Raw genomic sequence first — 23,599 nt, forward strand, 5'->3', positions numbered from 1 at the left:
TCTTCTCCATTCTGTCCGCCCGCTCATGGTCACTGCTCTGCACTGTCTGTCATATGTATCCGCCGTAGTCGGACTAATCTTTGTCCTCTTGTCTCTCGGTTAGTTACATTCAACTCTCTCAGCTCTTTCCGACAGCTCTCACTGACCTCTCTCTACCCTCAAACAGCTAGCGGACTGCTGTATAGTAAGTCCCGAACAGCTTACTTGTATGTGCCACGCGTAGAGCTGATCATTCACGTGTTGAGGGAACAGTCGCAGAAGTCATCGAGGAACATTCTGGCTTGGCAAAGACTACTGGGAAACGATTGATCTATGTGAGTTATCTCATCTCTGCACACTCAGCTGTCGTCAAGAGGGGAGGGACACTCCTTGAGCGAGAACGAGCTGGACAAACCCACAAACGCTCGTTTCGCAAAACTAACCTTTTCGCATTCTGTCTCTCCCTGGTCGACAGTGTATCATCGTCTTCTACGGTATCCTATATTGGGTCGATGATCTACCAGTCCATCTAGTCGCCGTGGGGGTTACAGCTCATTTCATATAGTGAGCACTCTGCACGAGTATCCATTTATGCGTGTCTTCGGTGCTCACACTCCTCTCTGTGCAGTCTCACAAACTTCCGCAAATCCTGGCCGACAATCTCCCTCACCTCCCTCAGCTTCATCCTCTCTTGTATCTTCGTCCTCCTCTCGCACTATCTCTCGTTCCGACATTTCTCGGCGAAACAATCAAGTGCGAACCATCATTACGGTCGTTACAACGCCTATAACCATCGGAGGGGAGCTTATGGGAAGAAACAAGATGAAGGGTTTTTAGAGGTGGCGACGTTCTTCGCAGTTTGCGTTTGGCTCGTTCCGTTTTATCGTCAGTTTACTCACTTCCTTCTCGCTCTCGATCTCATCGGTCGCGGGTGTGGTTGGAAGCGATAGCTGACACAACCTCGTATGTAGTATTCCTGAGCCTAAGCGCAAACGATAACGTCCTCCCCTCATCCGGAGAAACTCCCGGTCCCTCATCTCGCAAACCCTCCTCTGCTTCTTCCCCTCTCGTTCCCCCTCAATCCCCCACTCTCGGTCGCCATCAACGACAACGTTCCTCAATGATGAAATCTGCACTTTCCTCGTGCTTCTCGATCGTTCCTTCCGTTCTACGTCCTTCTTCCCTCTCTTCAAACCTCAACAACGTACCCGTCTCAACCGGATCTGGAGGTTCGAGGAAAGATTCGACTGATCGTTTATTGAGATCTCCTTCGCCTACTATCGGGTTCCAACCTTTTGCGAGTACATCAGCGACGAGAGGAGGAGCGGGGAGTCAAAGGGAGGGTTTATTAGTTAGTTCGAGTCCTACTACTAGCTCGTTCTTCTCGAGTGGACAAACAGGGCCGTGGGGATCACCTTATACTGCGGCAGGAGGAGGAGGAGGAGGAGGAGGAGGAACGGCGCCGTCTCAACCGAGTTCACCTTCGTTAGGAGCATCTTACCCACCACCAGGAGGAGGAGCAGGAGGAAGAGGACTAGGACTAGGAATGGGAATGGGAATGGGTGGAATGTCATCTCCCGCGTTGAGAGCGTTGAACCCTCCCGGAATGCCCCCGAGAAGACATACGACCGCGGGAGATGAAGGAGCAAGTTTCGTTTCATCCGCTTCTGCGGCGATGGGAGGTCACGATTCGACGAATTCCATGTTGAATCGAAGTACGGGAGGAGGGATGAGCTCGACGGGACCGATCAAGAGGAGAGGAACTGGAGGGATGGGAGAACCTTCGAGTCTAAGATGATTAGATAGCGGGAAAATGTGTAAAGTCTCCGTAGATATAGCTTTCTCTCTTATTCGCTGTTGTATTATCAAGTTATTCTCAGACTCGAGACCGGATGAATGATCAAAGATGATATCACACAGAGAGAACGAGAGGGGAGAATCTACATAGTTTCCTCCGCTCGACCCTTTCGTTTCGCCTCCTCCTTCTCCCGGTCCTTCCGTTCCAAACTCTCCTTTTCTTCTTGTTCGACGACTCCATCCTTCGCATGACCGACCGGTTGACCCGCGAATTTCTTCCTCAAGACCTCGAACCTCCTCCTCTGTTGACCACTGACCGAAGGGTTCGCCCTCAAGAGCGCCGTTTCAAAGTGTCTCATCTCAACTTTCGCAATCCCAGGTCCACCGTCCTCTACCGATACCGGCGCAGCAAGTGGAGGACCGTCCAAATCAATCGTCGAAAACATTTCCCTCAACGCTGCGACCGCCGCTTCTCTCACCAACGCACTCAAATCCGCTCCACTCAATCCATCTGCCTTCTGATCCAACGCGATCTTCTCGAGGTTGACGTCCGAAGAGAGAGGAGTTTTCTTCGTGAGTGCTTTGAGAACTTCGGTTCGTTCGGCTGGGGAGGGTAAATCGACGTAGAGAAGTTTGTCGAGACGTCCCGGGCGGACCATTGCTGGGTCGAGAATGTCGGGTCGGTTAGTGGCGCCGATGACGAAGACTTGTTTACGGGATTCGAGGCCGTCGAGTTCGGTTAGGAGCGTGTTGACGATACGAGCTGAGGATTCAGACTAATGATCGCGAATGTTAGCTGTACGCCTGTTGAGACTACAGTATGGAGGAATGCGACTTACTAGACTGTCATCTCGTCGAGGAACCATCGCGTCCAACTCGTCGAAGAAGATAATGCAAGGGGAAGAAGCACGAGCACGAGCGAATACTTGTCGAACAGCTCTTTCAGACTCTCCAACGTACTACGACACCAAATGAGAGTGTCAGTACCCTCGGAACTGGCAACTCAACCGTATTTGAGAGGAGGAGAGCTCACCTTGTTGAGCAGTTCAGGACCTTTCACACTGATAAAGTTCGCCCTACTCTCATTCGCGACTGCTTTCGCCAACAACGTTTTACCGCAACCCGGAGGACCCCACAAGAGTACACCACAAGGAGCATTGAGTCCGAGCATCTTGAAGACGTCGGGTCGTCGAATAGGTCGAACGATACTCATTCTCATTTCCTCCCTTACGGCTTGAAGCGCTCCGAGATCTTCCCAGGTGACGTCGGGGACGGTCGTGAATCCTTCTCGTTGCGAAGAGGGTTGAACGATCGAGAGAGCGCGAGTGAAGTCGGCGTTCGTGAGAGCGAGAGTTGAAAGTTGATCGGAAGTGAGGGAAGAAGGATGGGTGCGGAGGAACGAAGCGATGGGTAGAGCGGCGAGAGAAGGAGATAGAGTGGCGAAAGGAGGCACAACGGCAGGGACTGGTGTAGGAGCTTCGAGAGAAGGAGGTTGAACTTCTTCGGCGGCGGGAGTCGAGGGAACGCTTGTCGAAGGTGTCGCATTCGTACTTTCCTCGTCCATAACCATCGCCTCTTCCGGTTCGTTACCCTCTCCCAATAGTCCCATCGCTCCTTCTGTCGTTGTCAGGTCGATCGGTGCATCTTCTCCCATTTGCTCGAATATTCGTTTCACTGCGATGACTCCAGCTGCTCCCGTCAACGCGCTCAGATCCGCTCCGACGTATCCCGGTGTCGACTTTGCGAGGAAAGCGTAGTCGAAATCTCCACTCAGTCTCAGCTTGGCCATCAACACTCGGAGGATCCTGCGAGCCGAGAGGAGATTGAGCAAGGAAACTCGAGAGGAAGAATGAAGCGAACTCACCTTTCTCGACCGGCTTCATCTGGTACACCCATCGTGATCTCTGCGTCGAAACGACCTGCTCGTCGAAGTGCAGGATCGAGGGAATCTGGTCGATTCGTGGCTGCGATAACCATAACTGGCTTGTTATCCGTTTTGTCCCACGAAAGATCTGACAGTCAAAACGAATTCAGCATGAGATTCTCTCATAGGACAAAGAGCGAGCGTACCATCCATGCAAGTCAGCAATTGAGCGACGATTCGACGTTCCATTTCTCTTTGAGCGTTTTCTCGTTTCGGAGTGATGGCGTCAATCTCGTCGATGAAGAGTATACAAGGAGCATTTCTCTACATGGTCAAGGGTCAACACTCGCCGCAGAAGCTCCACCGAGTGAACGGGAACTCACAGCAGCCTCTTCGAAAGTTTCCCTCAATTGCTTCTCGGATTCTCCCGACATTCCAGAAACGATCGAAGGCGCCGAGATCGAGATGAATGGCATGCCAAGTTCCTATCGCAATGGTATCCAGCGGTCAGCAGGAGCTAGGAAAGGTGGACAGAGAGGAATAAAGAACTCACTCCTGCGATCGCTCCAGCGAGCATCGTTTTACCGCAACCCGGCGGGCCTACGAGCAGGACACCCCTCGGCGGTCTCACTCCCGTATGCAGATATACCTCTGGATGAGTAAGCGGGAGCGCAACGAGTTCCAACATTGATTCGATACAAGCGTCGACTCCTCCCAAATCTGCCAATCTCGAAGTCGGCGGGGCATAGTTCGCTCCAGATGCTCCACCAGAAGTCGCTGGTCGCGATCGTTTGGGCGTAGAGGGGTCTCGGGTCGAGGTAGAAGGTCGAAGTTTCCGTTTAGATGAAGAGCTAGAGGGAGTCGAGGCACCATCGTTCGAAGCTGTAGTATCGGGGATCGCTGATGTTGAGGCTACTGGAGTATTGTCTGATTGGTTCTGGCTCGCAGCGAGGGGTGAAGGAGCGTTGAGGGAGAGGTTGTTGGTCTTTCTGTACATGCCTGATAATTGCCGGTTCAGGTGGAGTAGAGGCTGTTACCGGAGAGTTAGTTGATATTCAAGACTTTCGAGAGCGGGGAGAGCTCACTTGACTAGCACTCATGATAGCGGTGCAGAAGTCGGAAGAGTTCGAAAATTTTCGGGACGTCTTTCCGCTTCTCGCCATCTCTTGTCTTTTCGCCTGCGCTCAGTCGAGCCGGTAGCGCTGTCGATCACGATGTATCCTACCCGTGCAACCCTTTGGAGGACTTCAACCTCGTCCGGTATCCAGCTTCGATTCCCTCGGGAAGATTTCTCGCCGCTCGCTGAGTCGTCTCGGATGCTCTTTGACGCTGGCGAGGCCATTCACCGGGCCGTTGAACCGCGTGGAATGAGCCTCCCTAGCTATGGGTCGAGAAGCTCTTCATCAATGGCAGTCTGTTTGGCAAGTTTGAGAATGTTATTTTGGGCTCAAACAACAAGCAAAACAAGCCCGGTTAGCTCAGTCGGTAGAGCACCAGACTCTTAATCTGGTGGTCGTGGGTTCGAGCCCCACATTGGGCGGTTTCATCTTTTGCCTCGCGTGACCTTTTTCACTTCTTTTTGGCCTGGTCCTCCTTCGCTCTCCTTTCGCGAAGACCTTTTGCTGCACGCAAGGTGCTCGACTCTCGCATCAACCGTTCGCGTCGTAGTCTCGGTCTCAGGATACAGCGATACAAGGTGACATTAGAGCAAATCGTTCGCAGTTGGCGAGTTTAAACAGTGGGAGAGTATCACAAGCGGTGTAGCGATTCGAGGCCAGGGATACCTATCGAGAAGCGTAGGTCAGCTCGACATTCCTGTGCGTCAATGGAAGTGAGATCACTCACCAGCTTTCGCAAAGATCCCTTTCCAAATAGACAACTCTCGTTGTTCCGGTTCGAGCTGGGAGCGATACGAGTCTCGGTGTCAGCTCTACAGCAGTGGACCGGCAGAGAGAGCTCACGTAGGGGAAACCAAGAAGCTCAAAAATCTCTTTCTCACTTTCGACGATTTTCATCGTTCCAGGACGGAATCCATTCGGGTTCTGCGGGTTGATCATATTAGCGCTACGATACCTAAACACTCGCGAGAAAGGAGCAGCTCACCTCATCCGCAGCGTCATACTGCGCAGCAGAGGGTTGTCAGCGACCACATCGCAAAACGAGACTGGACGAAGAATTCTCACTTTGTTTCCCATACCAAATTCGTTCAGACACCATCCCTTCTTCTTTGCAGTGTGACGCATCAGCTTCATCAGCATCGAGTCACCTGTCGTTCCAAGGAGCATGTAAGGGTAGGAAGGGTAAGGTGCGAGGCGGATATCGATTCTTCGATAATGAGGATGATCCGGGAGTTTCATCAGACCCTGTGAGAGCGACAGCGAATGAGCATGGAGATCGCGGAACATAACTTGAAGAGGAGCAGAGAGAGGACGCACAGCATATTTCTTGGGTCCGAGCATAAGTTGATTCTCCTCCTCGATCAAACCCTCATCCTCCAACTGCTTGACGATCGCAGCCATCATAGGCTTACTAGTGTCTTCGTCGTCCTTGCCGACAAAGTCCTTGTGCCGAACAGCGAGATCGATATCGGACGAGAATCCGACTCCTCGTCGGTACGAGCCGAGGATCTCGCATTCGAATTTGGGGTCGACTTTCTTGAGTGCCGTCTCGAGTGCTGATTTGAGTTTCTCCATCTCTTCTCGAGGGATCAATCGGTCGAAGTCCTGCGAAATCGGTCTAACGGAATCAGCGGATTGTTCTCGAGCGAAGAAAGACGAGCTAGGCTCACCTCGCGATGCAAGAGTCCGATCTTCTGGGCTTTACTGAGCTTGATCTTGCCCTTCTGATCCGCCTTAAGTAAATCTTCAGCGGTCTTACATTTCTGAGCGACAAACACCTCGGCTCGTTTGGCGCCAATCCTGTTTGTTGTCGCCCTCTTTCAGACAGCTAGCGAAGTGTATGAAAAGGGAGACAGACTCACGAGTGCAAAGCGACGAGGTTGAGCATTGCCTTTTCCCGTTCGTTCAGATTAGCGAGCTTGTGGACTTTCTTCTCGACTAACCTCTGTTCGATTGCCGTCCAGGCTCCAGTGTAGAGCTCGGGCAGAGCAGCGTCGAGGTCTTCGAATGTGACGTGAGGGATTTTTTTCTGGTCGAGTCGATGATAGAGAGGGTAAAGAGCTCGATGAGCATCTTTAAAACCGACAGCGCCTGAGATTCATTGACGAGTCAGAGATGAGTCAGAGATGAGTCAGAGCGACCCCGAGTCGAGAGAGGAGAAGGAAAATACACACTTTTAGCTCGAACGCCTTTGACGAGTTCCAACAATTCGAGATCTCTCAAGTCGTTCATGATCGCCTTCAAGTCGATCTTTGTATCTTGTGGAAACTTTGCTCTGAGGACGTTCTTTCGAGCGAGAGTCGTCGTCGAATACGATAGAGCGAGTGGGAGCGGTTTGAGCTTGAACGGAGTCGAGATCGAAACCGACGAGAATGTCCGTTTGTGAAGAGGTTCAGAGGGACAAACTGGTCGAAATAGGGGAGATTGACTGCGACTGGGAGTCCTCCTACGATACGCTGGAGCCGAAACTCGAGGTAAAGCTCCATTCCTCCCACTCTCCCTTCTCCTTCGTTCCGCCTCTGCCTGTTCCCGCTCGTGCGCGAATGGATCCCTCGCTTCCGACTTGGCAAACTCGACAGTCGTGAAAGGCCCAACCGTCTCGTACCACTTCCACGGCGCATCTTTCCATTCTTCAGCCGCTTTCTGATCTTCCGCGATCTTGCGCCCTAACCGGGGTTTCCATTCTTCCCATTTGCCGTGTCGAGTAAGTCGAGTGATACGAGTGAGACGTGAGTATTGCTGAGAGCTACAGTGTCGAGCAAGTCCGGTTATTTGTTGCGTTGAATGGAAAAAACCGAGAGGTGCGTGAGGTGGAAAAAGTTCAAATCCTTGAGAAGGGGGAGCTCGGGGAGCGAGGGGTCGTGGTGACTTGAGGTTCTGGAAAGCGCGATAGACTCGATGGAGACGCCTACGGAAGACCATGAGTCAGATAGAGCGAGATGAGACGGAAGGCAGAGGGAGAACCCAGTTCGGGGGAGACTCACCTTGGGAAGAGTCGACGATGAGGATGTGACAACGAAAGAGCAGAATGAGAGATGAAGGTGAAGGAAGCAAGAGGCGCCGCTGGGCAGGTACCTCGTTTTCAGCCCAAACGCGATGAGGGCGCGAGAGAAGGAGGTCTGAGCGGGACAAAGGGAATCGCGCTTGATGCCGCGATCTTCTTCTCCGTTGTCACGTGCTTCAGTACCTACTCTCGAACGACAAGTTGAAGTGTGTCGAAGCGATGGTGGCCAGAAGACGAAAGTGCTCGAGTGAGTTTTCTTGTTTTTCACTTTCTCTTCGTCTCCCACAACTTGCGTCTACCTTCATGACTCCGCCACTGTTCTCTCTGCTCTTCGTCTTCTGTTCGGTTCCACTCTGCTCGATCCTCCTCGTCCTCAGTTGCGAACCTCCAGTTCGGGCTTGGTTTCTCCGACGTCGCAAACGGGAAATCAAAATCTTGTACGAAAGATGGTGTCGGTTTCGCTTGGCTGTTCTGTTGGCTCGAGGAACAGATCAGCAGGTGTCTAGACTTGCTGAAGATGATTTCGAGCCTACTGATTGCGCCGCCTCCGAAGTCCGGCTGAAGAGCTTGGGATAGCTAGCAAAGACGAGCTTCTCGCAGCCTTCAATGATCGGTGTACTTTGCGTATCCAGATACATCCTACAGTCTTTCGCGTTGTGCATTCGAAACTAGGAGGAAACGGGAAACAGAGTTAGCTCGAGAGGGCAAGAGGTTGAGAGAGTGAATGTTTACCTGATGACCTCCGAGAACGAGCTCACATCCTTGACAGTTGTGGACCATGATACTCCCTTCAATCTTCGGTAACAGTACCGTGCAATCTTTCAAGCCGGAAAGATACATCGTCGGAAACGTAGATTTCGAATCCTGTCCTGTCGCCGGGAAGGCTCCAGTCGAGGGTGGTAGTAGGTCGACGAAGCAGCTCGATAGATCTTGTAGCAGTAGCGTTTCGCTTTGTACTCCATTAGTCGAAGGGAGCGAGTCGAAACAAAGGTACTCGTTCGAACGGGAGGAGAGTTTGAAAGGAGTGGAAGGTAGTGAGGGCGAGATTGGATCTATCTGAGAGGAATTCACGGCAAGCGACGTCGAAGGACCAGAGGAAGGATCAGGAGTGGCGCTAGCGGAAGGAGCTGGAGTTGATCGTTTGAAACTGAATTTTGATTTCGGTACGGATTTCGTCTTCTTCTCGTTCATCTTGTTCAGGACGTTCTTCAGCTCCTGGATCGGTGCGACAGATCCAGTATAAGCGACATGAGCGCGATCAAGCTGAAGCGCAAGAGGGGAGACGGCTGAAAAACGTAAAACGAAAACTCACTCTTTCGCATCTTCCAACTTCGTAGCTCGGTAACTCTGCTGCTCTTTCGGTCAACTCACTCCCTAGTCTTGTAATATCCTTTGCAGCTGCTATTGAGTCGAAACTTGGCGCGTCCAGAGTCGATTCGAGCTCTGCAAGAAGAAAGGTTTCCCGATCAGTCGTATCGCACGCACGAGCTCAGAAGCATCGATGGAAGCTCACCCCGTAGAGACTTTGTCCACCGCTCAAGGAATACGAGCGGAGCTTCGTCCATCTGTGGAAGAGGGCAGTCGGATGGAGTGGGGTTTGGTGACTGTTTTTCGGCTATTGCTGACCCTACCTCACAGCGAAGATAGTCAGAAGTCTAGAGAAACATCCGTTTTACCGCCTGAGACCTTTGCTGAACTCACAGAGACGTCTGAAAGAGATGAAAGATGTTGATCGAACAAGAAGAAATGAGCGGGCGCGGAGAGAGCTGAAGTGGTGAGGCCTCTTGAGAATGGTGTCGAGCAAGTCCAGTGAGCGGGCTGCGGGCCGCAGTAGCTGGGAGATCGAGATGAAGGGGTTGGAGTCGAAAGCTCGAATTCTCGAAAGTGCCCGAGTCGTTTCGAGCCTCGCGGAGAGCAACCTTCCCGAAGCTCTCTGCTAGACCCTCGCTCTCGTCCAGTACGCACTTGCGCAGGGACAGCTTGTCATGTCTTTCTCTGACTTCCCTCGCCAGCATGAGTTTCGAATTGTTCCAATTCTTTTCGCGGGAAACAGGTTTTACGGCACAAAGGCGGCGAGCGCGAGGTTAGGAAAGAAAGTGTGGATAAATGACAAAAGAAAGAAACACAATAGACAAAAGAAGCGAAAGAAAGAAAGCAGCGGACGGGATCCCCCTTTTGAAAGTTTTTACTTTTGAATCGCTCCATAGATTGGCCAACTCTTTTCGTGAACTTGAGCTTGACCTGCTGGGGAACCGGGAATATCTTTCTTGAGTTTCTGCAGAGAGACGCGGCGAGAACGGTCAGCTACGCGATTAAGAGGATTGACAGCAAGAGGAAGGGAGAAAGAGACGTACTAGTTTTTCGAATACGCAGTTGTTAAACACCCGTTCAGGCTTTCGGCAGAGGTAGTATTCCTGACAGACACGTAGGAGCGGGGGAGACAGGCGTCAGCTAAACAACGCGCAAGGAGTAGGGAGAAGCGAAAACTGACTTGGTTGTTACGTTCAAGGCACTGCCAGTGAGCGTCAAACTCCTTCAGACACGTCGATCGTACCTTCGAGATACTACACACGCATGGTACAAACGTGTTAGCTTCGAGGGAGGGAGTAAGAGGAGAAGAAGAAAGTGAAAACTGACAGATCCTGTGCACACCGTGTCACTTTTCGTCCCTCCTTCAAACAATGTGCCGGGTCCCGGTTCTCTGACTTGCAGAGCATGAAGTCCTCTGTCGAACACGCAAGGAATCAGTACGTTATGAGAGACGAGAGACGAGAGAGGTGTAGTTACCGTTGTAAGGTTTGCAGAACTCTCCGATGAAGTAGGAAGCGGATTTGAGAGGAGCTGAAGTAACACCTAGTTCTTCAACATCAGGTACGTTTGAAGGCATCGGAGTAGGGCTACAGAGTTCGGCAAGCGATGCAAATCGGATCAGTTCTCCGAACCCAACTCGGAGCAGGGGGAGGGAATGAGCTCACTCGACATAATCCTTGACGGGGAATCTTTCGATATCGAGCAAAGGGAGGTCAGTAACAGCTAGTAACGGGGAATGATGAGAGTGTCGGCGAATCAAGAGTTGAAGCCTCACTTTGCTTCACGATGAGTAGCCTGCGCGAAACGAGAGCAAGGTCAGCGCGATTGTAAACGGTTCAGCAGCTTGTCTGACTCACCATATTGTCAGTTAGAGAGAGACTAAGAATGGATTGAGGTGAAAGTGTTGTTCACCTCTTTCGACTCCACCTCTCACTCGTCGCCCTCGAATCGCCCCAGTACAGGAATATACTCAACCTAACAATAGTCAGAACCCACAGAGCGGAATCAAGACGCGCGAACTAGCGATACACGCCTCCCCTCCCTGGTCTCTCTCCCCTCGATCATCTCTCCCCGCCTCTCGACGATTGAACCATGCAGCAACCGCAACAGCAAACGAACAGAATCAAGGAGGTATGGGCAGAGAATCTCGAGGAGGAAATGAGCTACATTCGAGCAGCTATCGATAAGTATCCCTTCGTCGCCATGGTGAGCTCTCTTCTTGGCCTCCTATTGCGATCCCAGCCAACTCACAAGCATTCATGAATAGGACACTGAGTTCCCAGGAGTTGTCGCCCGTCCGATCGGTTCATTCCGAGGTTCAAGCGATTATCACTACCAAACTCTGCGTTGCAACGTCGACTTGCTCCGAATCATTCAACTCGGAATCACCCTCGCCGACGAGAACGGTGAACTCGCACCTGGAGTCTGCACGTGGCAATTCAATTTCAGATTCAGTATCAACGACGACATGTACGCTCCGGAATCGATCGAATTGTTGACGAAATCCGGCATCAATTTCAAGAGACATGCAGAGTTTGGGATCTCGGTTGAACATTTCGGAGAATTGTTGATCTCGTCTGGGTTGGTGTTGTTGGATGAAGTACAATGGGTTTCGTTTCATAGGCGAGTTCCATTTCCTTTTCTCTTTCTATACTCTGTTCTGCTCTCTGACACATTCTTACTTTCCATCGTGTAGTGGTTACGATTTCGGTTACTTGCTCAAGATCGTCTCGTGTTCTCCGCTACCACCGACAGAGACTGAGTTCTTCGATCTATTGAGAATCTGGTTCCCTTGTATTTGGGATATCAAGGTACGCTCTCCTTCACTCCACTTCCCTCTGCTGACACAAACTGACCTGGACCTGCGACTACAGTACCTAATGAAGAGCTGCAAAACGTTGAAAGGTGGATTACAAGAAGTTGCCGATGATCTCCAAGTGAGTTTCCCCTCTCTTTCGTGAATACAGCCGAATCTGATCAGGGATTTCTTGTGAAGGTCGCACGGATAGGACCTCAACATCAAGCTGGTTCAGATTCTTTGTTAACTCTCTCAACATTTTTCAAAATGCGTGACAAGTTTTTCGAAAACTCGATCGATTCGAAATTCATGGTTCGTTCTGCCGTTCTCCCTCTCTCTCTCTCTCGAACCCCTCCGCTAAAGCTCAATATTCGACGCTTGGTAGGGTGTATTATACGGTCTCAACTCTTCGAATCAAAACCCCTCTACAGGACCTCGAGAATTCGCTGGAGCAGTTCATTACCCTATAAACCCTCAACAAGCCGGAGGATCAAATAATGGGAACTCAAACAATCATGGATATTCGACTCCGACGATTTCAGCGATGCCTTTACAACAAGCCGTTAGTTCGGCGATCGCGATCATGTCTCCGAGTCCGAAAATTCAACCAAGATGAACGAACGTAGGAGTATGGGTGGGACGGTATGGAGAAAGGTTGAGGCTGAACAGTGAGGAGGAGACTGGATCTCTTTCTGCTTTTAATTTCACCCCTTTTACTCTTTTCTGTCTGATTCTTCCTACCTCTACTCTAGTTGATTTTGGCCCATTGCGAGTTATCTTCTCTCATTGTATAAACACGGTGCTAGGCTTCTCTCTCGGTGGTGATATCCCTGTCCTCCCTTTGTAGAACGAACGAATACGTTGTAATTTTCGGTATCCGGTCTCTTTCTCTCTCCACCTCATTGACCCTGCGACAGCGGGGGATCAGGATTTGCTCGAGGTCTTGAGTGCGTCGTACCTTCGGGCAGCCCGGACGTCGAGCTACAGAGCGGCGTGATAGGAGAGTCAACTCGAGCGAAAGGGAGAGAGGAAGAGTTTTGACGGGTTGACGAACCTTATGGTATCGACGAGCTTCCTTGAGATGACCCTCATCTTGAAGAGAGAAGAGAGCTCATCTTGATTCGGGATCGTCTCAATCCAACCTGCTTGCGCCTTAACTGGGACCAATTACTTCCGCACCCGGTTTCATTCTCCTCAGCGTAATGCTCATCCTGACTCCTCTCCTAATCCTCGTCTCGTTCCCATCTCTATCGACGACAACGTCCTCCTCTCGATAAGGTATTCCATGTTTATAATCGTACCTCGCCTCTCCTGACAAAACATAAACCGACCCAGGTTTCAATCTCATCGCGAAGCTCTCCCTTCCCCCTGCTTCTCCTTCTCCTTCTCCGCGCGCGTGTTCGGATCGAGATTCGACGGAAGTGAACTCCATGACAGTAGAAGAGAATAGTGACACCCCAACGATTCCGTCCTCGTACCTCGTTGGTAAATCGACATGAGGTGAAATTCCTTGACCTGGATGGTACAGGTTCAGGATACATTGTCTCGGTTGCTCGTCGCTGAAGATCGTCTCCTTGAGGTCGGATGGAAGAGGGGAGAGGATCGAAGGGAGCAAGTCGAGGAGAGGGGAGAGAAACGGAGGAAGGGAAGATTGAGAGGGGGAATCGAAGAGCATGACTTGGTTCGAGGAGGAGGGCCAGACGGATTCGGAGAGAGAGAGGCAGAGGGAATGCTGGAGAGAGGCAGGGATCGCATTCGGGAAGAGGTAAAGGCCTGGGATGGGAGGTGGATCGAGAGTTGCGAAAAGTTGCGACTTCGTGAGGAAGCAAAAAGGAAAAGCATAGATCAGCTGAATGCTTCTACCCCTCGCCGATTCACTCGCCTGGGTAGATGTAGTGCTTTTCCCTACCCCTTCAGCGTGCGATATTCCTCCCTCGTCCCTCCGAGATATTTGTCCGTCATTTGAGACTTCCCGTGCTGAATCTTCCTGGTCGCTCTCCTCCGAATCCGATCCAAACAGACTATCAGGCATTCGAAACGAGGTCTGAACCGGGATAGAAGTAGGGGGGAAAGGAGAGATGGATTTCATCCTTCAACTTCCTCAATGAATCATCGGACGATCAAACCGCTATTTGCCGATGCTCTAGACACTCTCCTATCCCTCAAGAGCTCTATTACTCGACATGCGATCGCGTTCAGTCAAATCGAAGCCGTCGTTGCTCCTCTCGCCTTCTCTCCTCCTCCAAATCTAATCAACGCGTTCTTACGCTCTCAGGACTCGATGGAACGGAACCGTGAGTCTCTATCTGTAGCAGAGGTGTACATTGGACTGATGAGGTCGCGAAACAGTCGTCACGGGATTGCTGGAATGGTTAGGGAGAACTCTGGTCAAGTTCGAATCGTACAAAGGAACAGGTTAGCCCTTTCCCTTCGAGACTTTTTGGTCAAGTAGTGTGAGCTGAGACGGCTGAACCATGCGGCGCTAGATCTGGACAAAGTGAGGGACAACGTCTCGAGATGTTTAGGGTTGATTCAGGGTCTATTGCTCTTGCATCGTCCGAGCCAGCGTCTATTCGCCCGCAGGTCTAGCCTCGAGGTGAGTAGTTCTTCGTTAGCCTTTGCTAGAGAGCGGGTGGCTGACTGGCTCACGTCATGGCAGTATCTCGTCGCGGTTGTGGAATTGACCCGAGCTTCGACTCATTCGACAACGACACCTCTCGCCTCGCCTCACGCTTCGCCGCATCCTTCCCCTGTCCTCTTCCCGAGCTCGCCCGCTTTCCATCAGCAGTCAGACCCGCTTCAATCCGCTCAAGCGAACGCCGCAAATTCGATCGAAGCGCAACAACGACTCGCGATTGCGGCACTCGACACCCTCCTTTGCGCTCTCGTCGATCGACCGAAGAATATGAGAGCGTTTGAAGAGTCTGGAGGACTCGAGACGATCGTCAAAGTGTTGAAGGATCGAAACGTCGCTCAGCCAGTCAGGTTCGTTCGAGTCTTTCCTCTTGATCGCTCTGTCCCACCGCTGATCCTGTTCGATCTGCCGAACAGGATCAAGATCATCGAGATCCTCTACTACTATCTCCTACCCGAAACCGAACTATCGAGATCTCATGGTTCGACTCCCTCCTCGACTTATTCCGCCGGTTCCTACCCTTCTTCAGCCGAATCGTTATCGAGTCTCTCATCAACCGCTTTCACTCATTCTCGACTACCAGCAATGCTCGCGAATACTGTAAACGATTTCGTACCTCAGACTCCGACGAAACCTAAACCTGCCTCGCAACACCATCGTTCAAACTCCCTCAGCGACCGCGAGCAGGGACCTTCCCCAGCATATTCTCGTGATCCATCTCCGAGTCGTACGCCTCAGAGACCGAGGGGTCTCCGACACAAACGATCACAATCTCTCCTCGCTTTCCCTACTCAACCTGCACCTCCCGTCACATCTCCACGTACACTCTCCCAATCAGTATCTGCCCCAAACTCCGACTCTGAATCAACTCCTCGACCGAGGTTCGTCAGGTCATCGAGGAATCCTCTCGAACCTATTCCAGCTTCCCCTGATCTTTCCCGTCCACGCACTTCTTCCCATCGACGGACTCAATCGACTTCAGCTACTCCATCGGATCAACCACCAAAGGCTATCTTCTCACCGAGACCTCCTACACGGACGAGAAGGGAAGAGAGGGAAACTTCAATGTTACCTCCTCCCGTTCCATTATCCCGTTCGACTTCAACCCGCTTACCTCCTCCCTCTCACCGTCGAGCGTCGTCTTCCTCTTCTTCTTCTTCCTCGACTCGACACACCCCACTAGCTCGTTCATCGTCCCTAACAACTCCTATAACAACGCCTCGACTCGTTTCCTCCTCTCCTCGTTCAACTCCAATTCCCCCCTCTCCTTCTCCCTCTCGCTCAAACTCGACTTATCTCTACCCTCCTCCTTCTCCTATTCTATCTTCTTATTCCGCAGTATCGTCTTCACCTAGGAAAACGACGAGATCGCAAGCGACTTCGAGTCATGTGAGGTCGGAAGGGGAAAAGAAAGAATTATTGAGGAAATTGATGCCGAATGTGGATGCTTTAGAACAGAGGTTCAAGATGCTAGGACTTGGTTTAGGGTAGTGCATTCTTTAGCTTTCTTGCGAGTAACTTGTCGAAACGAATTCTCAGCACAGCTTTTTGTCACTTGCTCCTCTACCTTCAATTTTCATCGTGCGTTTGAGAGTAAACGACATGGTAGTATGGTTCCTCAAGCTACTCATGTGAGCTCTACTCAATTACCGCCCCTCCATGCGCTCTCGTCGTCGCTGAATCTCGTTTCATCTCTCCCCGCCCCGAAAGAGTATCTCTCAACATTCTTTCGACGCACAAAGCGCTCGTCCGCCGACCAACTTCGAAAGGTCAATCTCGTCCAGATGGAAAGGTAGTACCTAGGAGGAAGAGGCTCAAGGGAGAAATGATGAATTGGATTGTTTGGGTACGTTCTTCCTTCTCTCTTCTCCTCTACAGACGATCGCTGATACGGAGGGCCGAGGATGTAGGTATCGTTCTTGCTGTTGGAGAAGTTGGCGGATGGTCTAGTGAGTTGGATCCCGCTATATGGGACGTTCAAGGCGTTCGTTCTCGTAATGTTACTCCTCTCACGGGGCGCTGTAAGTCCCCTCCATTACGCACAAGCTCGAGACATAGCTGATGAGGAAGCGGTGAAACAGGGTTCACGGGTTATGTTTGAGAAATTGATCAAACCTACGATCAAACCATGGGAGGGGACGCTCGATTTCGTTGGATTCGTACTCGGGGAAACACTCGAGATTACGATTTATTGTTTCATGATCGTACCGAAGTGGGTTGGGGGGAAATGGAAGAAGAAGAGCTTAGAGCCTGACGTGAGTCTCCGTCTTGATAAGCTCTCTTCCACGAGCTTTTCGTTTGATGTGAGGACTCTCGTTGTAGGTCCCTTCGATCCTTCGTGGATTACGACAACAGAACCCAACCCCGAGAATGGCAGAAACCCTCGCGAGATCCCTCGAACGCTCTCAAGGAAGTTCGGATCAAATCAACGAGAAACTTTCGCAACCCGTTACGATTCGGCTCAATCCGGTTCAAGCTAGTCAAACTCGTCGATTACCATCTTCCTCACACAAGCCAACGATATCCGCGACAGTACCGAAACCTCCTCCATCTCATCCGGGATTACCTCCTTCACTTCCTCCTCCATCGTTTTCGAGCGCACCTTTCCGACCGATCAAACCTAATGCTGCCGCTCGCACTTCAGGAGCCAGCTCTTCGGCTAGCTCAAGACTCTCTGCATCGACATCTCGACTCCCAGTCGCCTCGTCTTCCCGCTCATCGACTTCGACAGCAACCTCGATGTATCCCTCTCTTCAAGCGCTCCAGTCCCTTCCTCCCGCTCCCACAACCTCCTTCACGCCCCCTCCACCTCGCTCGAACCCATCTTCTGTTCCATCCACTCGAGCTCCATCGAAACCTTCCCCTCCTTCTTCACGCGCTACTAGAACTCCTCCGACAAGAAGAAGCGCTCGAAAATCCGTTCCGACACCTGATGAAACCCTTCCCTCGGCTTCAGCGTATCGATCCCCTTCCTCACCGGCTGCTCGAACCCCGGTTGTTCCTCCGACGCCGGCTCCTCCGGGCGCTTTCAACCTCTCCTCGATTTCGAGCGCCTCGAGTCCTCTTAAACCGTCTGAACCACTGTCGACGACGATAGAAGAGATGGACGTCGAACTTCCATACGAGCCTATCGTTCCCGAATCGAAGAATACGACTGCACGAAGGAAATCAATTCGTAAATCGAAAGAGCGGGAGGTAGAGGGGGAGGGAGGATCAGAACCTCCTCATCCTGCCGCTTCTTCTCCAGCGAAACGCTCGATCGAGACCGTGGATGAGGCTACTAGCGACGTCGAGACACCGAGGAAGAAGAAGAAGCGACTCATCTCGACACCTGAGAAAGGAAAAGGGGAAGGGCAACCACCCGGATCTGAACCCTCAGCATCAGTAACGAAAGACCCAATCACCGCTACACCTCGTCAACGCGCCCTTGGAGCGATCTCGAAACTCACTGCGGATCTGATGGACGAGGGCGAGGACGCGACACTGAGTGGGAAGAAGAAGAAGAATGGACAAGGGAAGGTGGGGAGTTTGTTAGCGAGAAGTTCATCGGGAATGGCCAGGAAGAGTACGGTGCCGTCGGCTGTAGTGGTGACGAGGAATCGAAGAGGTGCGAGCAAGGAGGAGGATGAGGAGGAGTATAGAGAGGAAGCGAGTGAACCGAGAAAGAGAAAAGCGAGAAGGGTTGAGACGGAACAAGGTGATGGTGAACCTGATAAGGAGGAGGAGGAGGAAGCCTCAAAGGTAGTCAAGAAGCCAATCCGCAAAGCCGTGGCGACTCGCACAAAAACGGTCCTTACGAAACCGGCTCCTCGAACTCGAACTACTCGTCAAGCGTCCGATTCAGCTCCAACTCAAGTCTCTTCCTCTACTACATCGACTCGTCGTTCGACAACCACTGCCACGAAAGTGCGTCCTCCTTCGAGAGCTCCTTCACCGTCCGACGCGGAACCGACGACGAGTCAAGCGCCGAAACGGCGAGCGAGACGAGTGCTTAGAAGGACAGAAGGAACGGCGGATTTTGAAGAGGACGTTGAAGTTGAGGGTGTAGCAGTCGTAGCCGGTAGAAGAAGACGTTGATCGACTCTCGCATCGAGAACCTCGGAAATGGAAGCGTTTCGTTCTGTCCGTGATCCTAAGTATTCTTACAACACAGAGAGAGAACAGAAACAAACTGCGAACAGGACTGAAACCGGTAACAATAAGAAGTATGTATATATTGAGAGAACAACCGACTCCCCCTCGATCAATCTTCCTCCTCTTCAGGTTGTTCAGCGAGACTTCCGAGTTCTCCTGTACCCGCTTCATAATTTGACGCTTGATCATCGAAATACTCTCCTTCCTCTCCGTCTTCATTTTCGTAAACATCCTGAGCACCATCCGCGTCGTAACCTCCGGCCTGTTCCTCATCCCCCAGATAATTCCCATCCTCGAGTTGATGATGATAATCACGATTCTGTTCTTCCTCTTCCTCCTCCCCTTCCTCTGTAACTTCCTCGATCGTTCTCGTATTCCCTTCTCCATCTCGACTATAACTCGTATCCCCATTCCCCTTCGAGTAACTCCCCGGCGGCGTGCTTTCTTCCTCGTAAGCGGCAGAGATTTGAGCAGTCGCTTCTTGAATCCAAGGGTGTAACATGAGTTCTTCGGCGGAGGGACGCTTGTCAGGATCGATGTCGAGACATTGACGGATGAAGTCGATTCCGAGTTCGGAGAGTTGGTGAGGTTCGGGTAGAGGGGGATGTTGAACGGCGATACCGATATGAAACATGATTGCCCTGCGGGAAAAGAAAGCGAGTTAGTTCTTTCGCGCTGAAATCTGGGGGACAGAGAGAGGAGAGACTCACCATTCGTTATCGAGGTTACTCCAAGGTCTCCTACCCGTCGCACACTCGAGAATGACACATCCAACTGCCCAAACATCCATCGCTCCCATTTTCCCTCTCCTTTCTCCTTTAACCGTTTCTGGCGAGAGATACATCGGCGTTCCCGTCAACGAATTCGCGTCGGCTGGACCGGGTTGACCGTTCTCGTCGAGTTTGACGGTCGAAGCCATGTTCATTCGAGATCGAGAAGCGAGAGTCTTTTGGTTCTTCGCGAGAACTTTGGCAGCTCCGAAATCGACGTACTTGATCGTTCCGTTCGAGTCGAGGAGAATGTCTGCACGTGAATGTGAAGCAAGTCAGCTCGAGTAGCTGAGTAGTGAGACTTCACGAGAGAAGAAAGGACTTACTATCAGGTTTGATATCTCGATGAACGACGTTCTGCGAATGAAGGTAAATGAGACCGCTCAACATTTGAAGGGCATAAATCTGAATAATGATCTCGTCTTCGATCCTCCCGTGTTCGAGTAGATTCGCGAGACTTCCTCCCGGACAATACTCTTCGAAAATGTAAACTTTATCTCGATGAACCTCGATTCCGTAATATTGAACGATATTGTCGTGTCTCAACATCTCCATCACCTTCATCTCGTCCCGAATCGTCTTGACCAAATGAGGAGCCGATTGTAAATCCTGAAATCGAATCTCTTTCACGGCGAGTTCTTCTCCCGAATCGAGGTTTACCGCGAGGTAAACGTTTCCGAACGTTCCACCTCCAATGAATTTCCCTTGTTGCCAACGGAGAGAGATGTTCGACGAGGAAGAAGCGAGGAAAGCGAGAGAACGATCTTCGGCACGACTTTGATCGAGTACTCGTCCGACCACTCGATTGTTCGATTCGATCGCGCTCCGGTCTTCGTCGAGTGCCTTCAACGCCTCCATCCGTTGATCCCACGCCATTTGTAACGAAGTGATGGTCGATTCGACGTCCTCCTCCCCTTCTTGATGTCGTCGTTTCGCTCGCAAGTTCGCTAATCGATCCGCGAGTTGAGCTTTCGTAACGAGTCGAGCCGCATCGATTCGATCTTGTTCCTTCTTCGCTTCGTAACTTGATCTCGCGCCGAGAATATCGAAATGAGAGATGAGCAAAGTCATACAACTCGCGACTTTCGATCGAAGGAGTGCGAATTCGTCTTCCGAGAATTTGAGGATGTTGTCGTTCTTCGTCATTCCCATTGCGAATTCGAGTGCCGCGACGGCCCATTTAAACGTTCGAGGATCGGTAGGAACACAATCGTCACAGATGAAGGCGACCCATTGAATCGAAAACTTCATTAAAGCGAGAACGTAACGACTTCGAAGAGCGGGTTCGAGGTATCGAAGCGAACGAGTACCGAGATCGGCCGCGAACGTAAAGTAGGAACCGAGGAGTTCTGGACCTTGATCTTGTTTTCGAGAAGAGACGGCTCGAACTCGATCGACCGCGTTGAGGAAAGTTTCGGCGAGACGGAAAATCGCTCGTCCAATCTTTTTCGTTTCCCGATTCACTCCCGCCAAGTGAGCCTTCTGTTCGACGAGGATATTTCTTCGGAACGCCGGGAAGAGGTCGACGAAAGTTTGTTTCGATCGAGCGAGTCGAGCTGCTGGTCCGTCCGAGACGAGTCGAACTCGTTTTTCTCGTAGATCGAAGTCGAGTTTCGGTAATTCGAGGTTCATCACTCGTCCCGTCCACATGAAAGGGTCTCGAGGGGAGAGGAGGAGAACGTAATGCATCGGGTGCTCGGGGAATTCGACGGCGTCGCCTTGAGTGTTGTTGCTGAAACATCGTGCGAGAATGTTGCGAGCGAGGTCGGGGTGTTCATGGAGGGAAGGGTCTCCGATGATGTAGATCCCTTCTCGTTCGAACGTCCCCGTGTAGATCATGAAATGATCCGAGGCGATCAAACTGTTGATGAAGGTCGTGAGGTCGATGTTGTCGAAAGAGTATTCTGCCGAGTTTTCGAATCGTTGGAGCATCGTCCTGCACGATAGAGTGTGTCAGTCTCACACGCAGAAGCTAGTGATAGAGGAAGAGGGGCATGACTCACTTTCCGAATCGAAGAAGTTTTCGGTGACGAGCTCGAACATTGTCGAGAGTCTGACTGAACCACCTCAACATCTCCTGCGCCGTCATATCCCGAGTCTCGAGGACTTGAAGTTGAGTCTCGAAGTACGACATGACCCGAACGAGAAGTCGATGAGTGAGGGTACTGTTTCGAGATTGACAGTCAGCTTGGGGAGCTCGTGGGTGATACGGACCGCCACGACTGACCTGAAATGTTCCCCAACGAGTAAATCACCGCTATCGATTTCTTCCGTCACGTTACTCAGGAATCCCCATTCGTTCTCAACAATTTCCGTCTCTTTGAAATAAATCGCCTTACTCGGACTCTTCAATTTCCAATGTAACAACTTGAAGAAGAACCTCAGGGTCGCCAACAACGTTTCCTCGTATCCATCCAATCGATCTTGGAGGGACCAACCCGCTTCGGGATCGGGAGTAGCGAGTTCCGTGTATTGTCGCTTGATTTGACACGCGACTTCGAGCCCTTTTCGAAGGTCGGCAGTGAGTTGATCGATGAGTACGACGGAAGGGTCGTGGATGTTGCTGACGGATTCGAGAGTCGTTCGTAGAGCTTCTTGAGCGAGTCGAGAGGGGAAAATCGCAAGTCGAAAGAGATCTTCGGTGAATCCGGGCAAGTTCATCGCGGAGAAGACGGGTTGGAGTTCGAGGATTGCTGATTTCGCAGTGTCGACGAGAGCGTAGAGATCGGTCAAGATACGTTTTTCGAAGGTTGATTGAAGACTGTCTTCTCGAACGATGACGGCGATGAATCCTCGATCGTTTGCTCCCCCTCCTCCTCCTCCTGATGTTGTCGTCGTCGTCGTAGTTGACTTCTCTGGATCCTCGAACGTTCCCGGTCTCGACAGTTTCTCCCAATCCGATCCCGTCCATTTCTTCAGGATTCCAACGGTGACCTTTAACCTCTTCGTAATCTGTTGCCACGTCCTCAACGCGTCCAACCTCCTCGTGATCTCGTCATCTACTACCCTCTCCTTTTCCGTCGAGAGGGCTCTCCTACTAGGATACAGCGATTCACACCAATCGATCCTCTTCAACAAACTCGAAACCTGATCCGCCGCGTTCCTCTGTACGATCCCGGCATCTAACACGACTCCACCTTCCTCCTGAACGAGTTCGACGACTTTGAATTTCGCCAATTCATCGATCACATCGTCGACTTTCGATCTCGCTTCCTCCAAGAACCTACTCTCTTCATCCGAAGTTCTCCCCCTAACTTTCGCTCGCAAGAGTAACCAGATCGCGTAAGCTCGTTGTCGTTTCGTCGAATTGAACCCATCGTTGAATCCATTCTTCAAACTTTTCGTTCCTGATAAACTCGCCGTCGATAATCGAGTCTTTTCACTTTTGAGTACATTTCCCTGGAGGACGTTGTTCAACATGTGTTGCCATTCGAATCGAGATTTCACTTCGGGTTGATCATCTTCGGAATCGGATTCGGTTTCTTCGACCGGAGGAACGTAATCTGGTGGATTCAAATCGTACGATACTGAGGGTCGACGATAAGTAGAAGTCGAAGGTAATCCTGGTCGACTACTGTGGAAATGGAGACCGTCTTCTTCTTCGTTGTCTCCATCTTCGATATCTCCATTCTGAGAAAAAAGTAAAATCGAGAAATTGGAGCTCAGTCTGCCCTCTCTGAAGAGGGAGAGCTTGAGTCAGACTCACCTCTAGTTCATCCCATGCGTCGTCTCCTTCGCCAGGAACGTCACTATCATCATCACCACTATCTTCCTCGGAATCCAATCTTCCCAATCCTCTCGAATAATACAATCGATCAGGATCATCGTCCGCATCGTACATTGCTCCATGTCTACTCCCACATCACACTCCATCATCAGTTCACTATCACTCTCACTTACTCCATCCCCGTCCCGGAGGAAAGAAGGAGAGGAAGCGCAAGGGAGGAAAGCTCACATAGGTCCCCCATCCCCAGCTCTCCCAATCCCGACAAACGATTTCCCGGTAGCTCTCCTCTTTGCGATCGCGTGACTCGCGTCGAGTCCCGCTTGTCTCTGCGCCTTCGCGTTCGCTTTCGAGAGGGAAACGGCTGAAGCCGAAGGGGGTGGTCGAGAGGGCATCCCGCCTCTCCTAATTCGGGTGTTTGGTGCCGATGAAGCTTTGAGATATTGCTACGGGAGCGGAGAGAGTC

General features: G+C 51.4%; 9 protein-coding genes across 9 annotated transcripts; 4 read left to right on the forward strand and 5 right to left on the reverse strand.

Moving 5' to 3' along the window:
- Positions 1 to 25: 25 nt before the first annotated feature.
- SVP26 (Svp26p) lies at positions 26 to 1,777 on the forward strand (the record flags this gene model as incomplete). Its single annotated transcript, XM_076631109.1, has 6 exons — positions 26 to 98; positions 167 to 184; positions 253 to 314; positions 455 to 543; positions 608 to 864; positions 951 to 1,777. 6 exons carry the CDS (start codon positions 26 to 28, stop codon positions 1,775 to 1,777), a joined length of 1,326 nt encoding a protein of 441 aa, XP_076488977.1.
- A 142-nt stretch (positions 1,778 to 1,919) lies between these two features.
- Positions 1,920 to 4,740, reverse strand: RIX7 (putative AAA family ATPase RIX7; the record flags this gene model as incomplete). Its single annotated transcript, XM_076631110.1, has 8 exons — positions 1,920 to 2,552; positions 2,616 to 2,735; positions 2,810 to 3,581; positions 3,641 to 3,788; positions 3,847 to 3,964; positions 4,024 to 4,125; positions 4,194 to 4,670; positions 4,726 to 4,740. 8 exons carry the CDS (start codon positions 4,738 to 4,740, stop codon positions 1,920 to 1,922), a joined length of 2,385 nt encoding a protein of 794 aa, XP_076488978.1.
- Positions 4,741 to 5,389: 649 nt separating this feature from the next.
- CIN2 (GTPase-activating protein CIN2) lies at positions 5,390 to 9,327 on the reverse strand (the record flags this gene model as incomplete). Its single annotated transcript, XM_076631111.1, has 15 exons — positions 5,390 to 5,424; positions 5,486 to 5,540; positions 5,602 to 5,682; positions 5,744 to 5,761; positions 5,824 to 6,003; positions 6,076 to 6,363; positions 6,429 to 6,558; positions 6,621 to 6,849; positions 6,933 to 7,666; positions 7,743 to 7,821; positions 8,062 to 8,233; positions 8,296 to 8,430; positions 8,495 to 8,977; positions 9,075 to 9,205; positions 9,276 to 9,327. 15 exons carry the CDS (start codon positions 9,325 to 9,327, stop codon positions 5,390 to 5,392), a joined length of 2,802 nt encoding a protein of 933 aa, XP_076488979.1.
- A 620-nt stretch (positions 9,328 to 9,947) lies between these two features.
- On the reverse strand, positions 9,948 to 10,932 carry JCM6883_000450 (coiled-coil-helix-coiled-coil-helix domain-containing protein; the record flags this gene model as incomplete). Its single annotated transcript, XM_076631112.1, has 8 exons — positions 9,948 to 10,037; positions 10,117 to 10,176; positions 10,254 to 10,326; positions 10,400 to 10,487; positions 10,550 to 10,659; positions 10,738 to 10,761; positions 10,848 to 10,867; positions 10,930 to 10,932. The coding sequence occupies 8 exons, from the start codon at positions 10,930 to 10,932 to the stop codon at positions 9,948 to 9,950; spliced, it is 468 nt and encodes a 155-aa protein (XP_076488980.1).
- Positions 10,933 to 11,164: 232 nt separating this feature from the next.
- POP2 (CCR4-NOT core DEDD family RNase subunit POP2) lies at positions 11,165 to 12,486 on the forward strand (the record flags this gene model as incomplete). The annotated part of the gene is made up of 6 exons (XM_076631113.1): positions 11,165 to 11,278; positions 11,340 to 11,695; positions 11,769 to 11,883; positions 11,947 to 12,009; positions 12,069 to 12,182; positions 12,256 to 12,486. The coding sequence occupies 6 exons, from the start codon at positions 11,165 to 11,167 to the stop codon at positions 12,484 to 12,486; spliced, it is 993 nt and encodes a 330-aa protein (XP_076488981.1).
- A 537-nt stretch (positions 12,487 to 13,023) lies between these two features.
- On the reverse strand, positions 13,024 to 13,902 carry JCM6883_000452 (uncharacterized protein; the record flags this gene model as incomplete). The annotated part of the gene is made up of 1 exon (XM_076631114.1): positions 13,024 to 13,902. The coding sequence occupies one exon, from the start codon at positions 13,900 to 13,902 to the stop codon at positions 13,024 to 13,026; it is 879 nt and encodes a 292-aa protein (XP_076488982.1).
- A 72-nt stretch (positions 13,903 to 13,974) lies between these two features.
- JCM6883_000453 (uncharacterized protein) lies at positions 13,975 to 15,996 on the forward strand (the record flags this gene model as incomplete). Its single annotated transcript, XM_076631115.1, has 5 exons — positions 13,975 to 14,164; positions 14,220 to 14,285; positions 14,357 to 14,466; positions 14,530 to 14,855; positions 14,922 to 15,996. 5 exons carry the CDS (start codon positions 13,975 to 13,977, stop codon positions 15,994 to 15,996), a joined length of 1,767 nt encoding a protein of 588 aa, XP_076488983.1.
- Positions 15,997 to 16,107: 111 nt separating this feature from the next.
- On the forward strand, positions 16,108 to 18,582 carry JCM6883_000454 (uncharacterized protein; the record flags this gene model as incomplete). Its single annotated transcript, XM_076631116.1, has 5 exons — positions 16,108 to 16,136; positions 16,216 to 16,351; positions 16,416 to 16,526; positions 16,587 to 16,760; positions 16,828 to 18,582. The coding sequence occupies 5 exons, from the start codon at positions 16,108 to 16,110 to the stop codon at positions 18,580 to 18,582; spliced, it is 2,205 nt and encodes a 734-aa protein (XP_076488984.1).
- Positions 18,583 to 18,748: 166 nt separating this feature from the next.
- On the reverse strand, positions 18,749 to 23,528 carry JCM6883_000455 (uncharacterized protein; the record flags this gene model as incomplete). The annotated part of the gene is made up of 7 exons (XM_076631117.1): positions 18,749 to 19,280; positions 19,350 to 19,662; positions 19,736 to 21,345; positions 21,413 to 21,574; positions 21,637 to 23,039; positions 23,116 to 23,260; positions 23,365 to 23,528. 7 exons carry the CDS (start codon positions 23,526 to 23,528, stop codon positions 18,749 to 18,751), a joined length of 4,329 nt encoding a protein of 1,442 aa, XP_076488985.1.
- Between the last annotated feature and the right edge of the window lie 71 nt (positions 23,529 to 23,599).

Source organism: Sporobolomyces salmoneus (assembly GCF_050403485.1).
Source record: "Sporobolomyces salmoneus JCM6883 DNA, S_salmoneus_JCM6883_v1_ctg14, whole genome shotgun sequence".
NCBI lineage: Eukaryota > Fungi > Basidiomycota > Microbotryomycetes > Sporidiobolales > Sporidiobolaceae > Sporobolomyces > Sporobolomyces salmoneus.